General features: G+C 38.0%; 1 protein-coding gene across 1 annotated transcript in view; it reads left to right on the plus strand.

Moving 5' to 3' along the window:
• Positions 1-25,728, plus strand: part of LOC144031551 (uncharacterized protein C14orf132-like) — a 42,225-nt gene extending 16,497 nt beyond the window's left edge. Inside the window, 1 exon segment of the mRNA XM_077538821.1 lies at positions 22,526-25,728. Within this exon segment, the coding sequence (XP_077394947.1) occupies positions 22,526-22,762 (237 nt within the window). The 3' untranslated portion in view covers positions 22,763-25,728.
• The last annotated feature ends 615 nt before the right edge of the window (positions 25,729-26,343 follow it).

The raw sequence follows: 26,343 nt of genomic DNA on the forward strand, positions 1-26,343 counted from the left end.
CTGAATTAATGGGAGGGGCTTGTTGACTTTATGTCAACTTTTCTGACCACTTCCGACTGGCACAGTGAAGTGGATCCATACTTTTCAGTCGTTATTTTTTACATAACGCCTCATACGTTACATCTCCATTATTTCAGCCTGACAGCTTATTTGCGTGGACCGCATGCAATCGTTTCAGTTACAAATGGTCTCGATTTCCCTCCTTCTCTGAAAATGTCAATTATATCCTTATGTGTTGCTTTGGCATCAGGAGATTTATCGAACTTATTTTCCATCGTGCTCGTCATGGCTAATGGTTTATATAAAGCACACATGACCGGGGGACCGTCTCGTTTCTGATGCATGCAACTTTAATGGCGAGGCGATGAATCGGGCACTCGCAGTACAGTGAGTTGTATTACATACAGACATGATTCCGGATGCACACCGCCGGCATGCTTGAGTGCTGGTGAAGTACACTAACTCTGATTTTCCTGAAAATGTTTAATTTTTCATGCCGGCGATTCCCCCCAACATCAACAACCCCCCCCCCCACCCCACCCCCACCCCACCCCACCCCACCCCCACCCACCCTCACTGCTTTCCTGGCCAAGGCTGTTTTGCTGAACTAAAAGTCTCAATTTTGCCTTCGCGGGTTCCGGCTTGAAATATGAAGCACATTGCAGAATAATACGGTGTCACTGATTCATTTGGAGTCTTATGTACCACCCAGTATGACTAGAACTACCATATTTTCCGCACTATAAGGCGCACCTTCAATGAATGACATATTTTAAAACTTTTTCCATATATAAGGCGCTACAGTAGAGGCTGGGTTTACGTTATGCATCCATTAGATGGTGCTGCGCTAAAGGGAATGTCAACAAAACAGTCAGATAGGTCAGTCAAAATGAATAAACAGCTGTTTTATTATTTTCTCTGAGGTAAAGTATGAGTGTTAGCTAGCGATCCAAGATGGCGGGATCTTCTGCGCATGCGCGTCACCGATCGTGCAGGGTCACCGATAGCGTCTTGACAGCGAGACCTGCTGCGGCTCAATATTGATCCACATATAAGGCGCACTGGATTATAAGGCGCAGGGTCAGTTTTTGAAAAAATTGAAGGCTTTTAGGTGCGCCTTATAGTGCGGAAAATACGGTACTCTGAACTAAAGATACTTAAAGTGAAGGTTTTGCTCAGTCACTGTTTTTCTTTTGTTTACTACTAGTTTTTGCATCCACTTCCGCCATGGATGGATGGATGGATGGATGGATGGATGGATGGATGGATGGATGGATGGATGGATGGATGGATGGATGGATGGATGGATGGATGGATGGATGGATGGGCTTGCTTTAGAGTTGAAGACATAAATTAGAGGTCGAATCTGAGCTTGTCATGTCAGTTATGAAAGAAGGAGGAAACCGAACAAGATGAGACACCTGATGTTTGATTATGTAAATGAGAAATAGAATTGAAAAAAAAAAGGCACTGACATTCTAAGCAGAGAGTAGCGCCTTGTTTTCTCCTCTTTTTGGTTAAAAAATGAAAAAACAAAAAAAACAACAGTGTTTTGCCTGAAAATGGCCATGCTCTACTACTGGTAACTAAAGAACGTAAAAAGCTATAAACATTTTCACGTCATATCAGTGCTCAAATTGTGAAAGGACAAAATATTCTGTGGGTCTTTAACTCATTCACTCCCAGCCATTTTCAATGAAGCATTAATAACCCCCTTCGCTGCCGGCTGTTTTACTGGATTTTGACTGATTTTCCAAGGCCCGCAGGCTATTGTGTTCTGTTGCGATAAAAACATTGAGCCTACCAAAAGAAAGATGAGAGTCTCTTCTTTCATCAGGAAAAAAGTATATTTCTATCTGTTTGTTTTGCATAAATTAGCATGAGAATATAGCTAAGTTTCATCTTATTCACAAATCTGTTTAAAACAGTGGGGAAAGAGGTTTTTTTTGTTTTTTTTTGCAACATGGCCCTGCATGGTTGATCTCTTATACTCTGCTACCACCTGCTGGACGTTTTTTGTAATAACTACAATTGCTTTAAGCGACCTCTTCAGGTTAAAGCTCTAGCATAAAAAACAAAAACAAAACAAAAAAAACATTTGGGACCATTGCAATATTTAAAATACAACAGTTTTATACGTTTTTGGGAGCCAATGAGTTAAAAATCTGTTCAAAAATCTGTGAAATGATTGGCAATAAATGTCATACAGTCTATTGTAATAAATTAGGGGTGGCATGACTCAGTGGTCGAGTGGTCGTCTCCCATCCGTGAGGTTGTGGGTTCAATCTGTGTGTCTATATATGAGGGTCATTCAATATAAGGTGAATATTTTGGTATAAGGACTTCTAATACGGCTTTTGCTTTGTCTTTATTGACAATCCACGCAAGGTAATGGATTGTTGATGCCTCATGCTTGCACTTCACTCACTGCAACATTCATAATCACTCAAGATTGAGGGCATGCCTCTGAAGTGTTGCGCTACGTGAAACGTTGTATCTAGGCCAACATGCTGCACATGTGACAAACTCCAAACACATACAACCCCCCCCACTCTCGCGGCTCATCTTCCCGCAGGGAAATATGTGCGGCAATCATTCACAAACGCCGAAGCCCACCTGCCGCAATACACACCGCGCTGTAGCAGCTACGCCCACGCGCCAATTTCAATTTTACAGCTGTTGTGTTGTCAGCTAATTGTTAACACGGAAGCATAAACTGTCATATAAGGCGGCAAAAGATATTTTGCTGTATTTGTATTTTTGGTGACAGGTGATGGGGGTGGATGTGGCTTCTTTTTGCGCGCCCCTGGCATCCATTTTTATGTGAATTCCAGGTTTGATGTTTAGTTTCCAAATCTGGCCCTTGCGTTGTCTCACGGCCATCCTGTTATGATCAGCTAACCTGAAATGTGATTGTGTTTAATAAATATAATGTAGCATTAGCATTCTGGTCTCTTGTTCACTTGCATTTGTATATAAGAGTCCATTTTACTTTAGTTTAGTTTCGTTTTTACTTTTGTTGTGCTACTAGTATTCTTCCAAAAATGCTCCCCCCCCCATATTCAGTAAACGCAGCTATTTTTTACATATAAATGTATCAACATATTACATAATTTTGGAGTATATAAATCAGTGGCGTCCAAACTGCGGCCCGGGGGCCATTTGCGGCCCACCGACCATTTTTCAGTGGCCCGCAACATATGCTAAAAATGGCATTTGACTCAAATAAAATAAACAAACAAAAAAAAACGTTTGGAGATGGTCAAAGTAAGAAGGGAGGGTATCGAAAAACAGGTGCCATTAAAGGTTATTTTACTTAACTAAAACTAATGAAAAAACTAAAATTCAAAAAACAATATTGTTACTGAAATAAAATAAAAACGAAAATGCTTTTTAAAAAATGAAAACTAACAGAAACCACATTTTATGTTTACAAAACTAACTAAAACTAACTATAATTATAGCAAACGTCCTTCGTTTTAGTCTTTGGTAATTAATTTAATGCATGAGCCTTTGGGGATGATTTTAAATGTGATTTTTAGTAGATTTATTTTGATATAAACTGGAATAATGACGTTTGAAAGTTATGTCACACGGAAGTGACGTCATCTAGCAGCAGCCAATAGAAAAGCACCTTCAGATGACGCTGCTCCCATGGTGTTTTTTTAAATATTGCGCACAAGTAATACACATTTAAAAAACAAAAACAAAACAAAATACTAATACTGAAACTAACAAACTAACTAAAACTAAGCATTTTTAAAGAACTAACTAATAAAAACTAACAGAACCACCTTGAAATCTAATTTAAAAAAAATAAAATTACAAATTTCAAAACTATAGTAACCCTACTGCCATATTACAAATAAATTGGTTTATATACTGTAGCATTTTTCTAAATACTGGTATGCAAAAGCACAAATAAATTATTTGTACAATTTTTAGGACTAAACACAATTTCTCTTCATAACATTATGTGGCCCTTGCGTCCTGATTTTCTGTATGTGGCCCACAAATGAAAGTTTGGACACCCCTGATATAAATCATAAATGTAGTTCTGCTGGTGACCAGTATTAATGTGACAAATTTGGCGGTGCAACCTGATGACAACAGTCCAGTCCTCTCCAAACTTCTTCAAGTCTGATCGAATGAAAGCGTTAACAGAACCTTGGCAGCATCATCCATAAGCAAACATTCACATTAGTGCAAGTAGGACAATTAAGTTGAGCAATACCTCATTTTTCATTTTATAATGAGACCAACTGCCGACCGATCACAGAGCGACCCGTTTGTAATATTTCTAGTGTCAGCTGATGCGGTGTATGGCTCATATATGTGTGCAAGATTAACAAGCGTTAGAAGTTTGTTCAAGAAGTTTTACTGCGAAGAAAAGGTGACCATGCTGTGTGTGTAATGTATTCAAATGTAATTCCAGCGGAAGGCCGCTTGTTTGCGTTGGGTCTTTTGTCAATGTGTCCACGGCTGCGTGTTTAATGGCCTTCTCAAATAATAGGAAGAATTGCAGGGCACGTTAAATATGCAACGTGTGTGCATATTTACTCACAGAGTCAATATGTGCTCACTTGAGTGCATTTTCTTGGAGTCAGGAGAGACTTGCATTGACCTGTAAGATTATCAGACATGGATGAGAACATGTTATTGGTCCTTACGAATTTATTTTTATAACTGATAGTGAAGAACATTAAAATCATACATGGAATTTTGCCCGTGTATTTATATAAATAAAGGATTTGGGTCAATGTCGCTCTCGGGTGCCTTTGTTGTCCTCATCTCAGTCATTCAGTCATCATGAAAATGTTTTTCCAAACAAACAAATTTAACTTATCTCATGATATAGATCATTAATCATGCCCAAAAACTTACATTGCCATTGCTGCCTGTAGGCGTAAAAAGCAGGATTAATGATGACTGTCTTTAGCAAAAATCAGTCTGGACTTGAAAAACTTCTAGTTTTCACTCATTTACACATTATCAAAAATAAATAAATAAATAAAAATAGTGTGACCCCCATCTAGTGGCTAATGGTGGAATTAAGCCCAAAATAAACAAAAGGCATAATGAAACAGTCCTTATTGTAAAAAAAAAAAAATAACAAAAAAATAAAAAAAATCAAATCCTTGAAATAGCAGAACCGCCATACCGGAACCCATGATTTTGTTGTCCATAACAAGTTATTTGATCAAATGAGCCATTTTGATCATGCATATTCTATTTTCAAAATCATATTGAACATTTTGCGTGCTCCTGATAATTCTGTCCACTCTGTTATCGTGAAATATGAACAGACATAAAATCCTTTCAGAAATATGAAGTATATTTCTTAAACTTTACAATGTTTATTAAATGCAAAACATATACAAATAAATAAAAATGCCCACCCTGTCAGCAAGATAACGTTTTCCTCTTTGCATGTACATATGCTTGCAGTTAAATAAAGATGGCCGTAGTTTGACCTTAAAACTTATTCTATTTCTATTTCCAGTCTTTCCTATTGAAATTTTGTTTCCAAAAGAGTACAAAACCTAAATGAAAATCAAAGACCAACCATCTTGCCGGACTGGATTGATGTCATCTTTGAAAATAAATGATTTTTTGATTTTGTTTTGGATAATCTCTCACAGTTTGGAACTGGGGCCATAAGAACCAGAAACACTGTTGCTAACCAAAACAGCTGAACCAAAGCGCATAAGTTATACATTTACATTTTAAACTTGCATATAAGAAACTGGAAACATTGATGAGGGTTGCCAATTAATCACTTTTTTTTTTTTTTTTTTGCTATTAGCCGCCACATGAATAATGACTTGAGAGTCTAAATGAGAAACAAGAAGCCGAGCGGCCTAATGATGCTTCGCACGCCACGTTTGCGCTCCCGCTGAGTACGATTCATGCGGCCGCCGCAATTTGACAATTCACAGTGTCGACAGAAAGTGGAGGGGCACTTTGTAAATGTCTGGCCAGGCCAATTTTAACATTTATTTGCAATGATTCCAAGTTTCATGACCTTTCTTTATTTATTTTCGCCATGCAAAAACATAACCTCAAGGGTTGGCGACATTTTTGGTTTGCGGAGACGATAGGAGGTGCGATAGTTCTTGAGGAGGTGTGTTCCCGTGGCGTGTGATGAGCAGTGAGCGTTTTGCAGCCTTCGGGCGGGCGGGGGAAAGATCGCAGAGCAATAATGACAAGGTCGCAGCGGCCGGCTGGAGCCGCGTCTGTCGCCGAGCGTAACCCGGAGTGCTTGGACGCGTTGTTGGGAAGTTGTTGTCCCGCACCCTGCGAGAGACAATTGACGTGCGCTGAGCGTGAGGAGGTTGAAGTCAAGGCAACCTGCAAAGTCATTTCGATAAACAGAGCATAATGTTCCCTGGGCGTTGTGTTGCACCGTCTGGTAGGACGGCATTTTAGTTTTTGTGCTTTCGTACCAATGGAACTCAAAGTCGTTGCTGGTGTGACTTGAGTCCAAAATGTACATTTATCATATGGCTTGGTTGTTTGTTTTGAAACTTTGAGCCAGGAAGGTCATACAGTGAGATGCATTCAAGGTTATTATAGTTTTAGAATTTTCATTATACAGGTATTTTTTTATTTCGTTTTGAGCTTTGTTTTTTGGACTGTCACTATTGAATGCTTTTTAGAATCGATTATTATATATACTCACTTTCCCCTTTTTTTAAATTTAATTTGTATATTAACTGGTAAACTTTCGTGATGGGCTTTAAACATTATTATGAGACGGCTGAACTCCATCAATTCATTAAATTTTAAAGTTTTTAGTTGTATAAATAATGGATTAGCGTGGTCTCTGTATCCGCATCCGCAAATGACACGAATTGCACGTTTCTTTAAGTTAAACAAGTTAAACAATGGTTAAACGGTTAGTCAATTGAAATAGTTGTTGATTAATTTGATAATCGATTACTTGTTGATTAATCGGTTCATTTTGACAACTTTGGTTCACAGCTAATAGAAAAATATTGCTTTGGAGCCATCTTGTGGCATCTTGCTGCTAATGAACTATGTTGGAGTGAGGCGATAATAATAATAATAATAATAATAATAATAATAATAATAATAGGGCGGCACGGTGGATGACTGGTTAGCAAGTCCACCTCCCAGTTCTGAGGACTCGAGTCCAGGCTCCGGCCTTCCTGGGTGGAGTTTGCATGTTCTCCCCGTGCCCGCGTGGGTCTTTCTCTGGGTACGCCGGTCTCCTCCCACATTTCAAAAACATGCACGGCAAGTTAATTGGGCGCTCCGAATTCTCCTTAGGTGTGAGTGTGGATGGTTGTTCGTCTCTGTGTGCCCTGTGATTGGCTGGCAACCAGTTCAGGGTGTATCCCAAAGCCAGCTGAGATAGGCTCCAGCACCCCCGCGACCCTTGTGAGGAATAAGCGGTCAAGAAAATGGATGGATGTATAGTTTTCAGGGCGGCTCTCTTAAATCTTATTACTTTTAGTTCATTCAAAAATTCTTAGTTTTCGTTTAGTTTTAGTATTAGTTTTCATTTTAAAAAAATTGTATAACTTGTGTGCAAGAGTTAATAAATCCCACGGTAAAATGGAAAAAAGCAACGCCCCTCTTACCTCGCGTTGCGTTTTGGCTGAATTAAATAAAAAAGCAAGCAAGGCGAGCCATTGGAGCCAAAAGTCAAACACGCAAAATTGTCAGCTGGCGCGACGTCATCTGAAGGTGCTTTTCTATTGGATGCTGCTAGATTACGTCACTTCCGTGCGACACTCTTTCAAACGTCCTTATTCTGGTTAATATCAAAATAAATATAGTTAACGGCACATTTAAAATCAACCCCAATGACTCATTATTAAATTAATTATCAAAGACAAAAACTAAGGGCATTTTTACTATAGTTATAGTTTTGTAAATGTAAAGTGTAGTTTCTGTTAGTTTAATTTTTTAAAAGGCATTTTTGTTTTAATTTTGTTTCTTTAACGAATATATATATATATATATATATATATATATATATATATATATATATATATATATATATATATATATATATATATATATATATATATATTTAGTTTTAGTTATTTCGTTTTAGTTAACTAAAATAACCTTGTTCTTTTTTTTTTAGGCCTTATCATAATTTAATCTTATTAAAACAGACTTGAAAATAAATAAATTTAAAAACTAAAATTTTTAAATAAAATATAATAATAATAATAATAATAATAATAATAATAATAATAACAAGAATATCCAAGTGTTTAGATCCAGATTTTGGATGGATAAATAACTTTCATAACGACCATTGAATTTCGCAGCCTTATGGTTTGTAACTGATCTTTGATCAGCATAACAGTGATTTTTCCTCTGAAGTAAGTTGCATCACTACTTAAAATTCTGTTCGTGTCTGACGGCAACGCAGCCTTTGAAATGTTTGTCTCTTTCACAATTTGTATCCATTAGTGAAAAAAAAATGAGATGGTCATCTCGAGTTGAATGAATGAAAGTTTTTTTGTTTTTTATTTTTTCAACTTTTTTTTTTTATTTAATGTTAAAAAGCTGATGTAATAGTTTGTGTCACAATATTTTCATTTCCATCGTGGCCCAACCTTCATCATTTATAAATGGTGAGGTTCTCAGAGTTAAAAATTAAAATAATAATAATAATAATAATAATCTGCATCTTGTCGTCACCCTGTGCTGTGCACTTTAAACCGCCACCCACCACAATCGACTCACTCTGGACCAAGTCTTACATAAGTGCAGATTCAATTAAGGGCCTCCATCTCAATGCCTGGAATGTGTCTGCAGTGCAGAGTCAAAGAGCTTGTTAAAGTTTTTTTTTTTTTTTTTTACTAGTTGTTGGACTTAAGGCCTAGTAATCAATTGATTACATTTATTTTAATCATCACAGAAAAATATTTGACACAATAAACAATGCCAGCTACATTGCACTATATGCCTGCCAAACCCAACTGGAATTAACACATTCAATGCCAGCCCAGCAAAAATGCATTATTTGACGTCTTTTTCCGTCAATGGCAGTCAATGAGTTAAGATGAGATGTAACCAAAATTGACGGATTTCTAAGCAAAATTTGCCTTAAAAAAAGAAAAAAGGAAAAAAGGATGCTGCAATATAATCACAAAATATATTGGCACATTGTGTTTAACACATTCACTGCCAGCCCAGCAAAAATGCATTATTTGATGTCTTTTTCCGTCAATGGCAGTCAATGAGTTAACATCTCAAAAAATTACAGTTGGCACCTAACACAACATCCATTGAGCGTGTCGTGACCCTGTTTTTTGAGACTCCACATACAGTTTATCACTTTTATTCAACCGTAAAACCATAGTGTGATGGTCAAGGAAGAATTGCTATAAAGAGATGAAGTGGGCGAGAATTAAACAGTGTGTGTGGATATTTTTAGGGGCTGCCTTAAGTCGACAAATAAACATAAACGTATAGTAAGCCTAAGTCTCAACAGCACATTGCTGCTGTCAAAACAAGTCATAGGCTTTTCCTTTCTTTTGACAAGCAATGCTAATGCTAAAAAGAAGGCTAACATGCTTTCAATAGCAGGGTTTTCTTCATCTGGAAAATGCAGAAGATCACTAGGTGCGTTTCCATTACCTTTTTTTCGCAAAAATAAAAGCTATCAGGAGTCGGACCCACCAAATTTCTTCACCTCTTTCCGAGACAAACTATTGTAGCAATGCTTGTACTGGAGCGGCGCTAATGCTAGCTTCAGTGTCTCGGCTCTCAGCAATGTGTTTTTGCATTAACGTGATAACCTGATTTTTTTGGGGGATTTTTTTTTTAACCCTTCAGACTAGGGGTGTTAAAAAAAATCGATTCGGTGATATATCGCGATACTACATCACGCGATTCTCGAATCGATTCAATTAAAAAAAAAAATCGATTTTTTATTTTTTTATTTTTTTTATTTTTTTTAAGAGCTCAGAATTGTTCATTCGGTAGTCTTACCGATTCAACGTCTTATCATCATTGCCTTTTTTATTTTATTTATTTTTTTTTTGTGTGTGTGAATCGATTTTTAAACTTCCATTTTTAATGGAAAAATATTCAACAAAACGTCTGACTTCGGGTTAGGATTCACAACTTGAGCATGGAAGAATGTTATATGAACGGAACATTAAGCCTTAATATTTCATTTTAATGCTGTTCAAACATGAAACAGATTACAACCTCTATAAGACTGAAATTTCAGATAAATAAATAATACATTTTCATATAAATCTTACACTCTACAAGCTTACTGATTAGTATTTTCTAAATTTGAATGAAAAAAAATCGCAACAATCGAGTTATAAATTCGTATCGGGATTAATCGGTATCGAATCGAATCGTGACCTGTGAATCGTGATACGAATCGAATCGTCAGGTACTAGGCAATTCACACCCCTACTTCAGACGTATTAAAGATGTCTTCGTCGCTCGTGGCACAACTTCATTTGTTAACTGCTATTCATTTCCGCAACAAAACAAATGCATCAAAGCTTCTAGCGGAATGCTAACATGTGCACTGGATGCTAACAAGTGACAGCGTGAAAGCAGCTGGATCCTGGAGAAAAAAAAAAGTGCTCAGCGGGAAGGTGCGACACAGCGGGGATGAACAACACAATCAAGTGACGAGGATTTGAAAGGACTGAACAAAAAAAATAGTCAGACGTGACACAGCTGGGTAGAACGTATGGAAGGGAAAGCAACAAGATCGTGTGCATCCCATAATGTCGTCATGTTCAGCTAAATGACCACAAACTGGCTTTGCCTCAGCTCTTGCTGCTACAGTATTAACTATATACAATAATCCCAATATGGTGGGAAATTATTTATCTCAGTGAAGTTCCTCAACTCACTTCAAATTGTTTACTTGGCACCAGAATGTCATCAGATGCAGGCGCCAAAATAAAATCTGCCAATTTGTGAATGCCGGCAATACCCTGTACTCATCAGTCCCCACTTTACTGCACTACTTGTTTTTCTTTAAGCCTCAAGTCTCCTCTCGGAACAATTTGTCTCCTTGTGAAGAGAAGTAAATAAAGGAGACCCTCGTTCTCCTGCATTGTTGTTAATTGTCAGCGCGCCTCGCCTCCGACTGATGATGAAGTAATCTAAGGTTTACAGAACCATAACGCCCACTGTATGAGTCATGTAATCCTTAATGAGCATTGTTAATCTCCGCGTTTGCATACGGTCAGTCATCGTTCCTGCCTTTGTTTTTTTGTGCAACGGCTTGCAATAAACAGAGCCTGTTGTTCTGCAGAATAATGTGAAAGCGTCAGTGATTATTGCTGTGCTTGTATACTTGCAAAAGGAAAGCACAAAGCAAACTAGAGAAGAACAGTTCTGGACAAAATGCCACAGGGTCAGGATGCAGCGCTTCATCATCATTTTTTATTGTCTGACTGTGACTGTCGCTTTGTATTCGTCCACAATAAACAGCCAACAAAGCCAATTTTTCTCATTAATAGTCTCAGTATTATACTTAGTTCCATTTACTTTACATTTTAGTATAACTATTAACTTATTTCTTAGAATATAACAAAAATAAATGAATAATAATATTTTTTTCAAAAGTTTTTTCATTATATTTTGTCTTGTTACTTAAGAAAAAATGATGTAATATATTTTTTTTAATAACAAAATTAAGAGAATATATTATCTGGGGGAATCATTTCTATTTTCTTATTTTTTTTTAATCACAAAAATAACATTTTATTGATGTATAATGATGATGTATAACAAATAAATTATTTAAAAAAATGGTTAATACATTTTTTTGTTTATTTTGTTTGAAGTATCTAGTTTTATTTTAATTAGTAATGTAAAAAATTAGACATTTAAATAAAATATCCCAATAATTACAAAAATAAAGGATTTTAAAACTAACTATTTAAACATATTTTCTGCAATGTTGTATTATTGATTTTATTAAAACTAAATGAAAAAAATCATTATTGAAAAATAAACAAAAAATAAACCTATAAAACATGTTTTTAAAATTATAATTTACTCTTTGTTTCTTTTAAAGATTTTTTTTTTTACTCAAATTAAGTAACATTTAAATAAATGTTTAAATGAATATAATTAATGAAGTATCTAATAATGTCTGTTTTCGTTCCTGTAGTACTTTCATGGAAGTGAATATTTGTTTATTAAAAAATAAAAAATAAAAAAAATAAAAAAAATAAAAATGGCATTTGTAATGTATAATGCACCAAGTCGTGCCCCGGGCATCCTCCATCGATATGTAGCAGCAGCCAGCCAGCCAGAGAGAGGTGGCATATGACTTTGCTGTTGAAACGGCATCACAATGCAAGATGCATGAGCGGGTTATGCATATAGATTTTGAAGCGCCCTGCAATATTGCACTTGCAAGAAATGTGTTCCTGCGCCATGATATGGTTCTATGATGTAAAGTGTAATAGCCAGCTTGATGCATATTTATAATATGTGCTTTGATGAATGATTCATGGCCTTTGGCTTTGGGCGCAATAAAAGGCATATTATGTCCATTTTCGGAGAGGTGTTGGGCGTTGGGCTACGATATGAGTGATGGATATGGATAACTATATTTGCTTCTCAACATTCAAACCCAAGAAAATCAGTTTACTGCCGCAATGATTTGGTATAAAGAGAACGACTTACTGAATACTTCATATTGGTGACGAGGCTGGACACCACCGTTTTATGCTAGCTAGCATTAGCGCTAACTTCATTGCTCAGAGTGACAAAACTTGTCAGACGCCATTATAATAAAACATAGATCCAACTGTAAGAGTCCTGGAGCAAAAGGGGCTTTTAACATTAATATACTGAAGTATTTATATAATTTAAAAAAGTACTTTTGTCACATGTTATGTTAGCATCATTTAATGTAGCCTAGTTTTAACAAAGTTGTGTGCACTGTTAAAAAATTTAGAGATGTGAGGTATGGTTTATTTAAAAACAAAAATAAAATCAATACATTTCATTATACCTAATTACATATAAGTTTTCTTTGACAAAGTATAAGCAAAATAATATCTCAAAGACATTTATTGCATTACTTTGGGTAAAAAAAATGTGACAGAAGTCCTTTGTAATATTTTGGGTTTTGTGGCTTAGGAGCAATAAACCGCAATAAATCCAAAAGATGATAATGTGTTTTCCTAGTCACACAACCTCCATGAAGGTGAATGTAATAAAATCTTACTCAATAAGCTCTCTTCACACCAGGACATAAAAGAGCTTCTGTAGCACAAATTTTATTCCGACAGGACAGTGTTGTAATTAAGTTTAAGAAAATCACTTTATTCTTCTTTGGGCCAAGTGCATTGCGAAGTCATAGAGGCAAGCTCTGGAGGAGGAAACTAAATGACATTCTGACGTGGACGTTCCAACTGTGCGTGACTGCTATAGTCTCGGACGAATGGCGAGTGTGAGGGCTCTGATGTGCGCTCAAGTTTGGTACACCTCCCCTCCTCTGATGCGCCGGGAAATCACGTATAGAAATAAATATATATATATATTTTTTAATGACTAGAGAGTCAAAATTAGTCAACTGCATGCATGGGCAGGGTCACTCTTGCCAATTATTCATGATAATAGACACCTTGAAAATTAGAAATAAAACAACTAGTCCACTGTGCTGCTATTCACACAAGTATAATTTTTTTTTACCTTGATCCAACTAAAATCGTGTGCTAACAGACAGGCCCACAATATGACTCGGAATCCAATGTATCCCCCTGGGCTTCCCCAAAGTAATACAATATACATGCTTTCACACACACTGCGCCGTAGTTCCCATCTGGCGAGAACAAGATTTTTTATTTTTTTTTGCGGGGCATGAGAGGGAATTCTCCAGTTTCATAATTGATGCATTCAGTCACATCTTATACTTGCGGTTGTCGTGCGACTGCAAATTAGCGGCATATATTAGCGAGCGACGAAGCCAGATGCAAACATGCACTCGCTCCGTCCTCGCTCACATTTGGCAAGGCACTTCGTCTTTTGCACACCACCTTGTTTTTGCTGGTTCGTGCCTCCACCATGCCTGTTGATTCAAGAGATTCATTTAGCTTTATTCCTTCTTCACAACTAGTTTTCTACGTTGAGAAATAGAGAGAGAGACAACAAGAGACAAGTGGATGGATGGATGGATGGATGGATGGATGGATGGATGGATGGATGGATGGATGGATGGATGGATGGATGGATGGATGGATGGATGGATGGATGGATGGATCAAATGGAAAGCTAGCTAGCTATCATCTAGATCAGTAGTGTCCAAACTCAGTCCTCGAGGGCCAGAGTCCTGCAGGTTTTGGATGTTTGTCTTCTTGCAACACACCTGAAGCTCACCAGCAAGCTCTGCATAAGCCTGTTCACTGGAACAGGTGTTGGAGCAGAAAAACATCCAAAACCTGCAGGATTCCGGCCCTTGAGGACCAAGTTTGGACACCACTGATATGGACGGATGGACGGATGGATGGATGGATGGATGGATCAAATGGAAAGCTAGCTAGCTATCATCTAGATCAGTAGTGTCCAAACTCAGTCCTCGAGGGCCAGAGTCCTGCAGGTTTTGGATGTTTGTCTTCTTGCAACACACCTGAAGCTCACCAGCAAGCTCTGCATAAGCCTGTTCACTGGAACAGGTGTTGGAGCAGAAAAACATCCAAAACCTGCAGGATTCCGGCCCTTGAGGACCAAGTTTGGACACCACTGATATGGACGGATGGACGGATGGATGGATGGATGGATGGATCAAATGGAAAGCTAGCTAGCTATCATCTAGATCAGTAGTGTCCAAACTCAGTCCTCGAGGGCCAGAGTCCTGCAGGTTTTGGATGTTTGTCTTCTTGCAACACACCTGAAGCTCACCAGCAAGCTCTACATAAGCCTGATAACGATCCTGTTCATTGGAACAGGTGTTGGAGCAGAAAAACATCCAAAACCTGCAGGACTCCGGCCATTGAGGACCAAGTTTGGACACCACTGATATGGATGGATGGATGGATGGATGGATAACCTTAAGAGTGACAAATGTCCCAAGTTTGTGTAAACAACATGTTTATATAATTCCTTGTATCAATGTCGCCTCTCAAGTGTTGACAAACAAGCCCGGCTGTCAAAGCACAGATCAGGTCACACTTGTTCTACTGAGTTATAAGATTTATGGAAAAAGGGGGAGAGACAAACGGGCACAAACCAGAAGTGGGGGAGAGAAAAATCAATGAGAAGCCATGCTGTAAATCTGCGTAGCAGGAACCAGGCTTGAAAGTGGAGGTCTTAACGCGGCTGAGGGGGTGAACAAGCTTCCTTAAAACCGCCTCACAAATCTCCCTGCTGATTTACAGTCAAAAGTACAGGCGATATGCTACAGTAACGCCGCACACATTGTGCGTATGGTTCTTTTGTTTTCATGAAGCGTCGGTGGTCTTGAATAAAAGGAGCTGCTAGTCTTTCTACCTGACCTCATCAGAATGTTATGAATCCGTAAAGATTGAGAACAGTGTTCATTTGTGTAACATCAGATATAGTATTGAACTGTTTTTTCACCATTTCAGTTTCCCTATTATGACGTACATTTGAGTCCAGCATGAGTCACCCCTCCCACACCGTATAAGAACTCAACTTCGATTAGTGGCAGAACTGCGAGTTACTTTATCATTGCTTGCTGGTTTGTACAGCAACAGCATGCTAGTTAGCTAGCTAGCTAGCGATGCACCTACCGTCAGAAAATGCACCATATGCCTCGATGCCACAATTTACAGAACAGCTCAGTGTCATTATTTAAATTCCCAAGCTCTGTGTATTTTTCATAGTATTGGATAACCCTGCCACCAGTTTGTGGTGTCTCGAAGCCTGTTAGCACGCAAGCTAGCTGGTGGCTCGTGCCTCTCGTTGCGGCAAGGGGGGGAACCTGTGACGACTCAGTGAGCTATTCAGTATTCCACACATATAAGCAGAGATATTTTCATGGCTCAAACATGTAGGCATATGTTAGATGTACAAACGTATTTGACTGACGGTTCCATAAACAGCTTCCATAAACGATTTTTTTAGGGTAATGTAGTAAAATGAGCTTGAGTTGATGACTGTTTTGGGATTATAGCTTGGAGTATTTTAAGGTTTGAATGGTTTGAAATTGAACTATTACTACACCGAAAGAAATTCTAATTCTTTTTAGAGGTGCTATCAATTACTTGTGGTTTTTCAAGTTGCAGGGAATTGCTAGTGTTAGTAACGTCAAAACAAATGCTTGAACAAAACTTGTATTGCAGGTAAAAACAAAAGGTGTGGTTCTATCCTACAGCTGTTGCGTGCTGTTATCATAAACAAGAGTCATACTCCAGGGGTCCACCCAAATGGCTGTCTTCCCCCCCCCGTCCTCTGAACAGCTTGTTTTCTGACGACGACAACACGAGCCTATCCCCTTTGAGAGTCTTTTCATAACATCATCGCCGCAAGCAGAAACGCAGTCACATGAGAGAAAGAGTCTCTTGTGGATTTTTGGATTCCCTCTATTGCATAACATTTACATACATTGTTTACGGCCATGTTGCACAGTCAGTTGAGCAAGAAGGGAACTGGTGGTGGAGGCAGTTACATTCTTTTTCACATTTATCATTGAGGGGTGGATGAGGTGGAATCATCGTCCGTTTTAAACTGTTTGTAAAACAGTTTATTCTCAGTTTTCTGGTGTGTATCAAAGGTACTGATACAGAATGGGGTGGTGCAGTCGAGGTAGTTTCCGAGGCATACCGGAGGCATACCGGAGGCGTACCGGAGGCGTACCGGATGCCAGGACAGGAATGCGAACGTTCACCGCTCAGTGGGATATGGGCTTTAGTGTCAAGGCTCTCTAAATGCTGTATTTTTTTTTTTTTTTTGTTTAATCCTTGGCATATTTTGACAGAAACATGTCACAGACAGCCGGAAACAGTTTGAACTGTCTTCTTTAGAGCAACTGTCAGAAGGCATCACTGCTCTCGAGCTCGTGTTAAATATATTTCTGCTGACAACAACAAGGACCTATGTTCATCGGGACATGTCCATTCTGTGGGAATTTGACAGATGGGTTAGTTTCATGTTGTAAATGGGGAGAACATAATGTGACAGTAGCAGCTGCCAGGACACATTCCCCTCGCTGCGGATCACAAATAGTAAACCATCTGGCTGAAGATCACAAGGACTTGTGTTTCCAAGGGAAAACAACAGCGGTCCAACATTTTTAGCGAGCCGTGTCCGTCGGTAAGGATTTTAAAAGGTGTGTCACTCCTTTTGGATATCGGACACGACGGGTAACAGGATCTGACAGGAGCGTTTCTCGCTGTCAGCGCGAGTTTCTTCCGCAACAACGGACAAATTTGGGGATATCCGGTTGGAGATCGCAGGACGATTCAGTTGAAGGGAAACACGAGTGCAGAGTGTGTTTGCCAGAGCTTTTAGCCACTTTTCTTGAACACGACCTGACAACGTTACTCCCAGAATGCAATGCCACTGTGTGACGGTGATGGGAGATGGTTGCTTGTTTTATGGAATACAACATCTTGAAAATCCCTCTGCAGAGATAAATGATTGTGAATACTCCCAAAAGATGTAATTCAAGGCTGAGCGGGGACAACTCTGAAGCCGGACATATCTTACTTACCACGTCAAAGCACTCTGATCAGCTGCATTGATTGAATCTTCATCAATTATACACAAACTAACCACTGAAGAGATGACGATGGTGCTTACTAGCAGAACTAGACATTTTCACTTTTTGACTGACTTTAACAAGAGTCACTGTTTGCTATCTATAAAATAAACAATAAAAAAAGCAATATGTTAGTTTTCACTTTGTTGTCCTAACAACAAACCTAATCTTATTTGGCAAAATCTATCTGTTTTTCGTTTTTTACGGAGCCCCTAAGGTGACATGGTCGGAAAAAAAAAACAAAAAAAAACAAAACTTTGCGTTCCCTCGCAAAGATTGCAAGGAAACGCAAAGTTGTTTTTTGAGGGAACGCAAAGTTGTTTTTTTCGCTTATCATGTCACCTTAGGTAAGACCCCCCCCCCACCCCCCACACACACACACCCACACCCACACACAGACACACACACCCATGAGCGTACCCACAGACTCACCCAAAACCTAACAAACACATGAAACCCACAACATGGCGGGGCACAGAAGTACCCTGTAAGGAAACCAGGACCCAGGAGCAGTTCATCCACAGTGAGGCTCCCCCATGAGAAAACACTGGAGCTAAAAATCTTATCTCTACCAAATAAAAACATTTAAATACTAAAAGAAAACAGTTAAACACGATAGAAAAAATAAATAAATAAAAACAAGGCTACAAAACAATATAGATTAAAATAGTTAAATAAAAGGGGATTTAAAAAAAAAAAAAAAAAAGCTTTCCGACTCCTTTATTTCATGTTTTCAAACGTTCCATCCTCGTCGCTTTTGGTCACATGGAAGATGACCCGGAAGTGTTTACAGAGCACCTAAAGGTGACATAGTAGGCGAAAACAACAACTTTGCGTTCCCTCGCAAAACAACTTTGCGTTCTCTCGCAAAGATTGCGCTCCTTCGCAGTCTTTGCGAGAGAACGCAGTCTTTTATTTTTTTTTCTACCATGTCACCTTAAGGGCTCCATAGTTTTTTGACTGCCTGAATACTGCCTTTTTGTTTATGTCCGGTTTCTCCTACCTTCACAACACCTCACAAATCTCTTTCTGATGTATCAAATGTCGTTTTATAGGGAAAAATGGAGAAGAAATTCATGAAAGAGGCCCGTTAAGAGGGGGCAACGAACAGGTCTGAAGGCTTTTCAGGACAGAAATGTTGTATTTAGTGTTCTCCTAATTGGCATCATTAACTCATATACTCCCAAAAACGTATAAATACGTTCTATTTTAAATATTACCATGCTCCCAAAGATGTATTTATACGTTTTGACTTTGATGCAGCCTCTAAACTGAAGAGAATGCTTGAAGCAATGGTAGTTATTACAAAAACGGCCAGCAGATGGCAGCAGAGTATAAGAGTATAAGAGATCAAAAAGCTATTTTCCCCGTAGTTTTAAACAGATTTGTAAATAATGATGAAACTTAACCATATTTTAATGTTAATTGATGCAAAATGGAAAAAGATAGAAATATACTCTTTTTTTTTTTTTTTTTTTTTTTTTTTCCTGATGAAAGAAGAGGCTCTAATCTTTCTTTTGGTAGATTCCATGTTTTTATAGCAATAGGACACAATATTCTATGGGCCTTGCAAAATCAGTCAAAATTCAGTAAAATAGCGAAAATGTGCCGCACTGCCGCATGCGTCACAAGATATAAGTGAATGACACTTCCGAGTTCCTTGCTGTAATTCCCTACGTTCCATGAAGTGATCAACCTCTTGTTGCATTTATGTCATGCGCAACATGCTCATGGGATTTGTAACTATAGAAATCGCAACCCCAAAGAGGATGAAGCATGTATTGACGTACTGTATATATTTAGGCACTGCGTCCAGAGACAAAAAAAAAAACAAAAAAACACTAAACCCTGACAATAAAATATTTAGAAGTACGCAACGTCGACTAGAATATCTTTGCACACTTCATTTTATTCAGTGCACTTCCCAATTTATGCAAACAGCTCGCTTCTGTGGACAATGAGTTACTGAATAAAACATCCATATAAAGAATGTAGACAGCGTTGAGAGCTTCCATTCGCGTCAGACCAAACGCTGGAGAAAGTCGGCATAGCAGAACCTCATTTTAACCAATTCAAATCAACAGCATGTTAATATGAACTGAGATTTGTTTTTGTTTTTGTTTTCCACTCTAAATAACGCTTTCTTTTCCCAGTCATCTCTTTTTTTTGATTGGATCAAAAATGTTTATTTTCCATACTCTAAATTATTTGAATGAAAAATGCTAATCATGGAAATAGCATGTTTTTCAATCTCCCTGTCCATCCAGTGACATTTCAATAATTCTGCAGCCATAAAACAAGAATGCAAAGTAGAGTGAAATAGGGCTGTGCAATTAATCGAAATTCAATTACAATTTCAATTATTACACTCCACAATTACAAAATTTGAATAATTGTAAACAAAAATAAAATATTATTAATACTAATTTTGAGTTGTTTACATTTATATATTTGCATCTTGTTTTATTTTAAAATGATTAATTTAATATTGTTTGCTCCAAAAGGACCTTGCGTAATTAGTGTTTCAAATACATTTATTTGTCTTAATGTTTTTTTTAATTTTTCGAACATTTTCTTGTTTTGAACCAAAAAAAAGCAAATGATTGTCCTAATCGTGATTGCAATTATTACCAAAATAATCTTCATAATCGAGCATCCCTACTGTGAAACAATACATACAATTGACATTCACACAATTAGAAAAATGTAAACTAACTTCGACCTACTGTAAAAACTTAAATGGTAAGCTACGATTAAATGCATCAAAATGAGGAATTTCAATGATAGTAGTATGTTGTTATGAAGCGGTAGAAATTAAGAAATGTTCCACAAAAACTTGTTTAGTAAATCCAAGCAAACCACTTGTGAGGCTGTATGGAAAACAACATTTTTCTAGCTGAAAAAAAGACTTTCAATAATCTGAAATTTTAGTGGTTCTAATATTCAATTTGGGGTGCTTGAGCAGCCCCACATACACACACCAAAATGTGATTGAAATACCTCTGTGGGATAATTGACAAAATAATAATAATAATAATAATAATAATAATGGATGAACTAAAGAGTACAGACTATGAACTGCCTTGACTGGGTGTGCGCATGTGCGCATGTCTGTAGGGGAGATTTGTGGGCTCGTGGTGTGTGCATGCGCAGGTTTGCTCGACGCGGCGCACGCCTGTCTGCCTCCATCATGCTCACGTTAACAGCGGGCGCTCCACAGGATGTGTCATGTCATTATTCACCACCAGGGGCCAATGAAGAAAGTGGAGGAAAGAGCTGTCGAAACAGACTTACCTGAAGCGCGCCTGCGTGTGTGCATATATATATATATATATATATATATATATATATATATATATATATATATATATATATATATATATATATATATATATATAATATATAATATATATATATATATATATATATATATATATATATATATATATATATATATATTTGAGAGAGAAAGAGAGAGAGAGCGCGCAAATGAGGAAGCATGAATTTCTGTGTATGCCAGAGTGCAACATGCCCGCAAGGTATTTTTAGCATTGTTTTTCAGCTGAGTTTTCCAGCTGAAGCCCACTACACGAATTTCGCAATCACCCACCCACACACGCACATATGTCACACACACACACACACATCATCAATGCAGGCATATACACCCACACATACACTCAGTAGAAAGTTCTTTCTGCTCTTACTCACGATTAATCACAAATTTTATATCTTCTAAGTTTTTAGCTGCATCTTTTGGCCATCGTTACAGTAATTTCATAATGATTCATAAAATGGAGTTAACATTAAAAAGATGTATTATACTGTAAAAAAAAAAAAAAGTGTATATTGATTTGTGTTTAGGTCATTTTTCTGCCACTAGATGGCATAATTGCAATTGTAAAACGTTCATGACAGCTCAGTGCATTTTTCTTTTCATATTAAGAGCTAATCTTTAACATGTATTAACTTGTGAAATTCTGTACATTTTAAAAATTGTCAAATATAACTTGACCCCAGTCGACACAAATATATGCATTATGATTACATTTATAACTGCTAAATTCTGACGTGAACGTGTCAGTTATGTTATGACTGTAATTTCCCCCATTATAGACTTTCCAAGTAAGGGACGGTCATTAATCGCACGTTAAAAAAATTAGTAGCGTTAAAGGAACCTTAAATGAACTAAAAAATTAGCGCAATAATTTTGACACCCCTAATATATATTATGGATGTAACAATATCCAAACATCACGATACAATGTTATCATGATATGAAGGCCACGATATGATAATTATCACGATATTGTGGGGAGGTTGGCGATATAAAAGTCACAATATTGTAAAAAAAAAAAAAATCATACTAAGAAAACAATATTGTGCTTATACAGCAATGAAAAATATTATATATAAAAATATATGTATTGAGGCATTTACTCCACATATTGACTCAGTTCACAAGCATATTACGTTACCTTCATCTGACCATTAGCGTGGATTTTAAACGTATAAGGGCCAAAACATGCCTAGTGAAAATTAAACTGCACTAAAACACTAGCCACCAGGGGGTGCTAGAATTGCACAAATGGAAATCAACCTGACTTTTTTTTTTAACAGATGTGCTGCTTGTAATATTGTGACATGACGACGATATGTTGTGGGAGCTTGAATATCGCGATATCACGATATTGCCGGTATCGTTACATCCCTAATATATATATGAACATACGTCATACACAATTGAAAACATGTATTGACTACAATAACATCACGGCGATAACATTTTTTAACGGTGCGGTCTCTCCCCTCTTCCAGATCCCAGTCATGACGGGCGCCTTCATGGACTCGTCGCCCAACGACGACTACAGCGGCGAACATTCGCTCTTCAACTCCTCCGCCAGCGTCCACGCCGCCGCCTCGGCGGCCTCCGCGCACGGCCAGCCGGACGAGTCGCAGTCCATGTCCAGCGACGCCATCTGGCTCTGGATCGCCATCGTGGCCACCATCGGAAACATTGTGGTGGTGGGCGTGGTTTACGCGTGCACCTTCTGAGGAAACGCAAAATCCGAACATTTGTGTTTTTGGAGCGCCACCATGGAATCGCATCAAGCGTCAAATGCTTTTGTTGGATTCTACCGTTTGAGGATAATGCGCCGTTAACGATCTCTGTTAAGAATCGGAGGAACGTCGCTGCCGCCTAAGTTTCTTTCCGTGTCTCCCCCTGAAGAACACGCTCTCGACGTGCCGCGCGGAGATGCGGATGGAGGTTAAATGGGGCTCGAGATTCGGGTTGATCCGGGGACGTCGCCAGCCTCCGTCGCCGCAAAGCAATTTAGGGCAGCGCTGTTTAATTATGCCCTCGAACACGGACGGCGAACGTTAAAACATTTACAAGGCGCTGGGATTCTTTTCATCCGAGGCAGCCCCGAGGCCCTTTTGCCATTAGGGCGGGGAGAGGAGACTCTGCGGGGAGCGCACATGGCACGGACACACTCATGACTTGATCGTCGCCGCGGTCCACTTAAGCGCACACTTGAGAATCACATGAATATCAAATCGTAAACTTAACAAGGCAATAATTCAATTCAACACCCCAAAACTTTGAGGCTTTATCTAATCTCCGCCACTGATCGTAGCCATTCCTTATCTTTGACAGGGTTGCTGGGGTGTCGGTACCGACAGGACTGAACCTTCTCCCGCTTTGGCAGCAGGCGGACAATCTGCTCGCTGTGACCTTGACGTGTTGTTTCTTCAGGTTTAGGGCAAGTTGGAATCATTTTCTTTTGTCAACTCTTGCTTCCTCTGTAAGCTGACTGTGTAATTGCAAATACGGTAAAGGTATACCCAGACTGGCGAATACGATAACGGTATACCAAGACAACAATTCAATGCTAGCCAAACGCGAGGATTTTATCAATGTATTCAAATATATGGAACCAGCTTTAGGTTAGGATGCAGATGCAGTTTTTGTTTTTGTATATCACATTGAACAACTAATTTTGTACAGTAGTCCGTGAAATGATTCATGAATCCACAATGGGGGGAAATGAACGATCAGTTAATAGGTTGTTGTTTTTATATTGTGGGTAAATACTAGAGGTGGGAATCAAAATGATTTCTGCTTCCATTTTATAGATGAGCAAATAACTGTCATGATCTACTCCAGTCTAACTCGCTAATGCTAATTAGCGTGCTACTCGCGGCAATTTTATCCCTCAAAAGAACGGCTATTCATACAAAACGCTTCAGGAATTTATACAGAGAAGCTTCTTAACATTACTCATTGGCATATGCTCTTCTTACGCAGCAAAAAAAACATCAACTTTTAGTGGTATAACTTGATCATGACTTTTTCCTTCTAGTCTCTAATGTACAGCTTAACTGTGTATCAGAATGCACGGAACCACACTGCCCCCAAGTGGCCAAATCGAGAACACCGTTCCCAGTACACAAACAAGGGCAAGACAGTATACAATAATTTAATTAAAATCAATTTTAGGACATTGAAAAATCGATTCTGAATTGTACTAAATGATGAGAATCGATTTTATTTTTTTTGGCACACGCCTAGTAAATACTGTTATTTATTTACAAACATCCCTCTTGTAAAATACACAGTGATTTTATTCGGAAATGAAATTAGTTAAGCCAAGTAGTGCAAGCCATTTTGACTCAATTGTTTCTAGACCTGATGAATCGACAATCCCACGTAATTGACAACATCCTTCAATAGAATGGAGTAAAAATCTGCGAATGGAAAACAGAATAGCAGATGCACAAGTCTTAGAACGAGAATTTGATCAGATAAATTCCGTTTTGTTAATGAAAACGTTTTTTTTTTTATTTTAAAATAGCTAATTTAATAAATTTTGTTTAATCCACAAGGGACTTATAGCGTTTCAAAGAATTTTCGTTTAAACTTTTTTTTGTACCAAAAAAATAAATGATCATCTTAATCGTGATTTCAATTATTAACAAAAGTAAATGTTTTCTTCATAATCAAAGCTCTAATAATCCAATTTATGTAAAATATGACGTCAATTTTCCGCCTTCGAAGGGTATTGCGCAATGCTGTTATTTGGTTGTAGGGCTAATATCCATCTTTTATTTTGTTCTGAGTAAACGACAAAGACGCATAAACGTTTCAAGTCTACACTTTTGCGCGGTCTGGGTAAAGGATGCTAATAAAAATAAAAATAAAAAAATGCCAGGGAGGCGTCGATCCAGTTCTTTTCTACGTTGAACGAATCACGAGTCAGAACAGTCACGAAGTCATGACGATGACTGTGAGTAAGGGGACTTCACCGCTGTATTGAAAAAGCAATTGTCATACCATAATGCTCTTGATGAAGTTATGATTTAATTGTTTTGTTTCGTGGTACGCTGCGTCACCATCTCAAAAAAATTCCGTGGCTCTGTATGAAAATGCTTTCAACTGTTGCAGTGGAAGTAATCAAATATTAATCTTCCAGCCAAAGATGCCGTTGATTCTTGCATACACGCACCAATATCCGAGCTTGATGCCTTTGTTCAAATCCACTTTATTGATGTTTGTGCTTTTCCATTTTTCTCCAACGTGAACTTGAAGCGACGACGTCGTTTGACTTCATTTGGTTTTCTTCACCACATGTAACGATGATATGATGAATATACGACACTGCTGTAATGTTTTGTAGCAACTTACAACGTATCAGCATCCTCGACACGAGTGTACATACTCGCTAAATGCTCTTAGGGGACTTTTCAGGCCTGCTTTTTAACAACTGGTTGATGTATTTACATTCTGTTGTAAACCACAGACACAAAAGAAACTTCTTTTGTAAAGACGTGCGCTTTTAGAATCAACGCAGTATACGTTTTTTGTTTTTTTCTCTGCCGACACAAAGATAGAGTATCGTAAAGTTTTGACGGCGGCCATTTTGACACGGGTTGTTTGGAACTTGGAACTCCTATTCTTGTGCACCGCACCAACTCTGTAATCTTTTTTTTGTTTGTTTGTTTTGTTTTCTGGAGATGGATGAGGCACAGAACGGTGAAGCATTGTAACATGATCTTGTGCTTTAGTAAAATAACGTGATTTCGGAGCAGTTTGACTCACTTGATCCCCCCCCCCCCCCCCCCCCCCCCCCCCCCATGTACATTTATTGCATTCATTCAGCCGTTTTTGTTGTCATGGTTTTACCTAAAATTGATGTGAGTTTGTCTCAGGGGTTCAGTGGAGGTCAAGACGCATGACTCATATCCACTTAGCTATCGTTGGGCTGCAGGTGATCACGCTACATTGCTTGGCCTATCTGCATGGCAGGAAATTTGGTGCACTTGGTAGTCGACATGTGATTGCTGTGATGGTACGTCGTGTGATTTCTTTTAGAATTGTAATTAGGGCTGGGCAATAATAATAATTACAGTAAATAATAATAATAATAATAATAGATTTTATTAATCATTTTAAAAATCTAATCGTTGAAAATTTGCTATTGTCTTCTGGATTATTAAAAGCTGTTGCTTTTATGTTCTGTTACACCCAAATGTTATTGTGAGTTGTAATTTTGCACAAGAATGCTGTATGGGTAATTTACATGACATGTTTACAATAACTACCAAGTACTTAATTGTGGAATTTAAGTGCAAAC

Source organism: Festucalex cinctus, chromosome 12, assembly GCF_051991245.1.
Source record: "Festucalex cinctus isolate MCC-2025b chromosome 12, RoL_Fcin_1.0, whole genome shotgun sequence".
NCBI classification, from domain to species: Eukaryota; Metazoa; Chordata; class Actinopteri; order Syngnathiformes; family Syngnathidae; genus Festucalex; species Festucalex cinctus.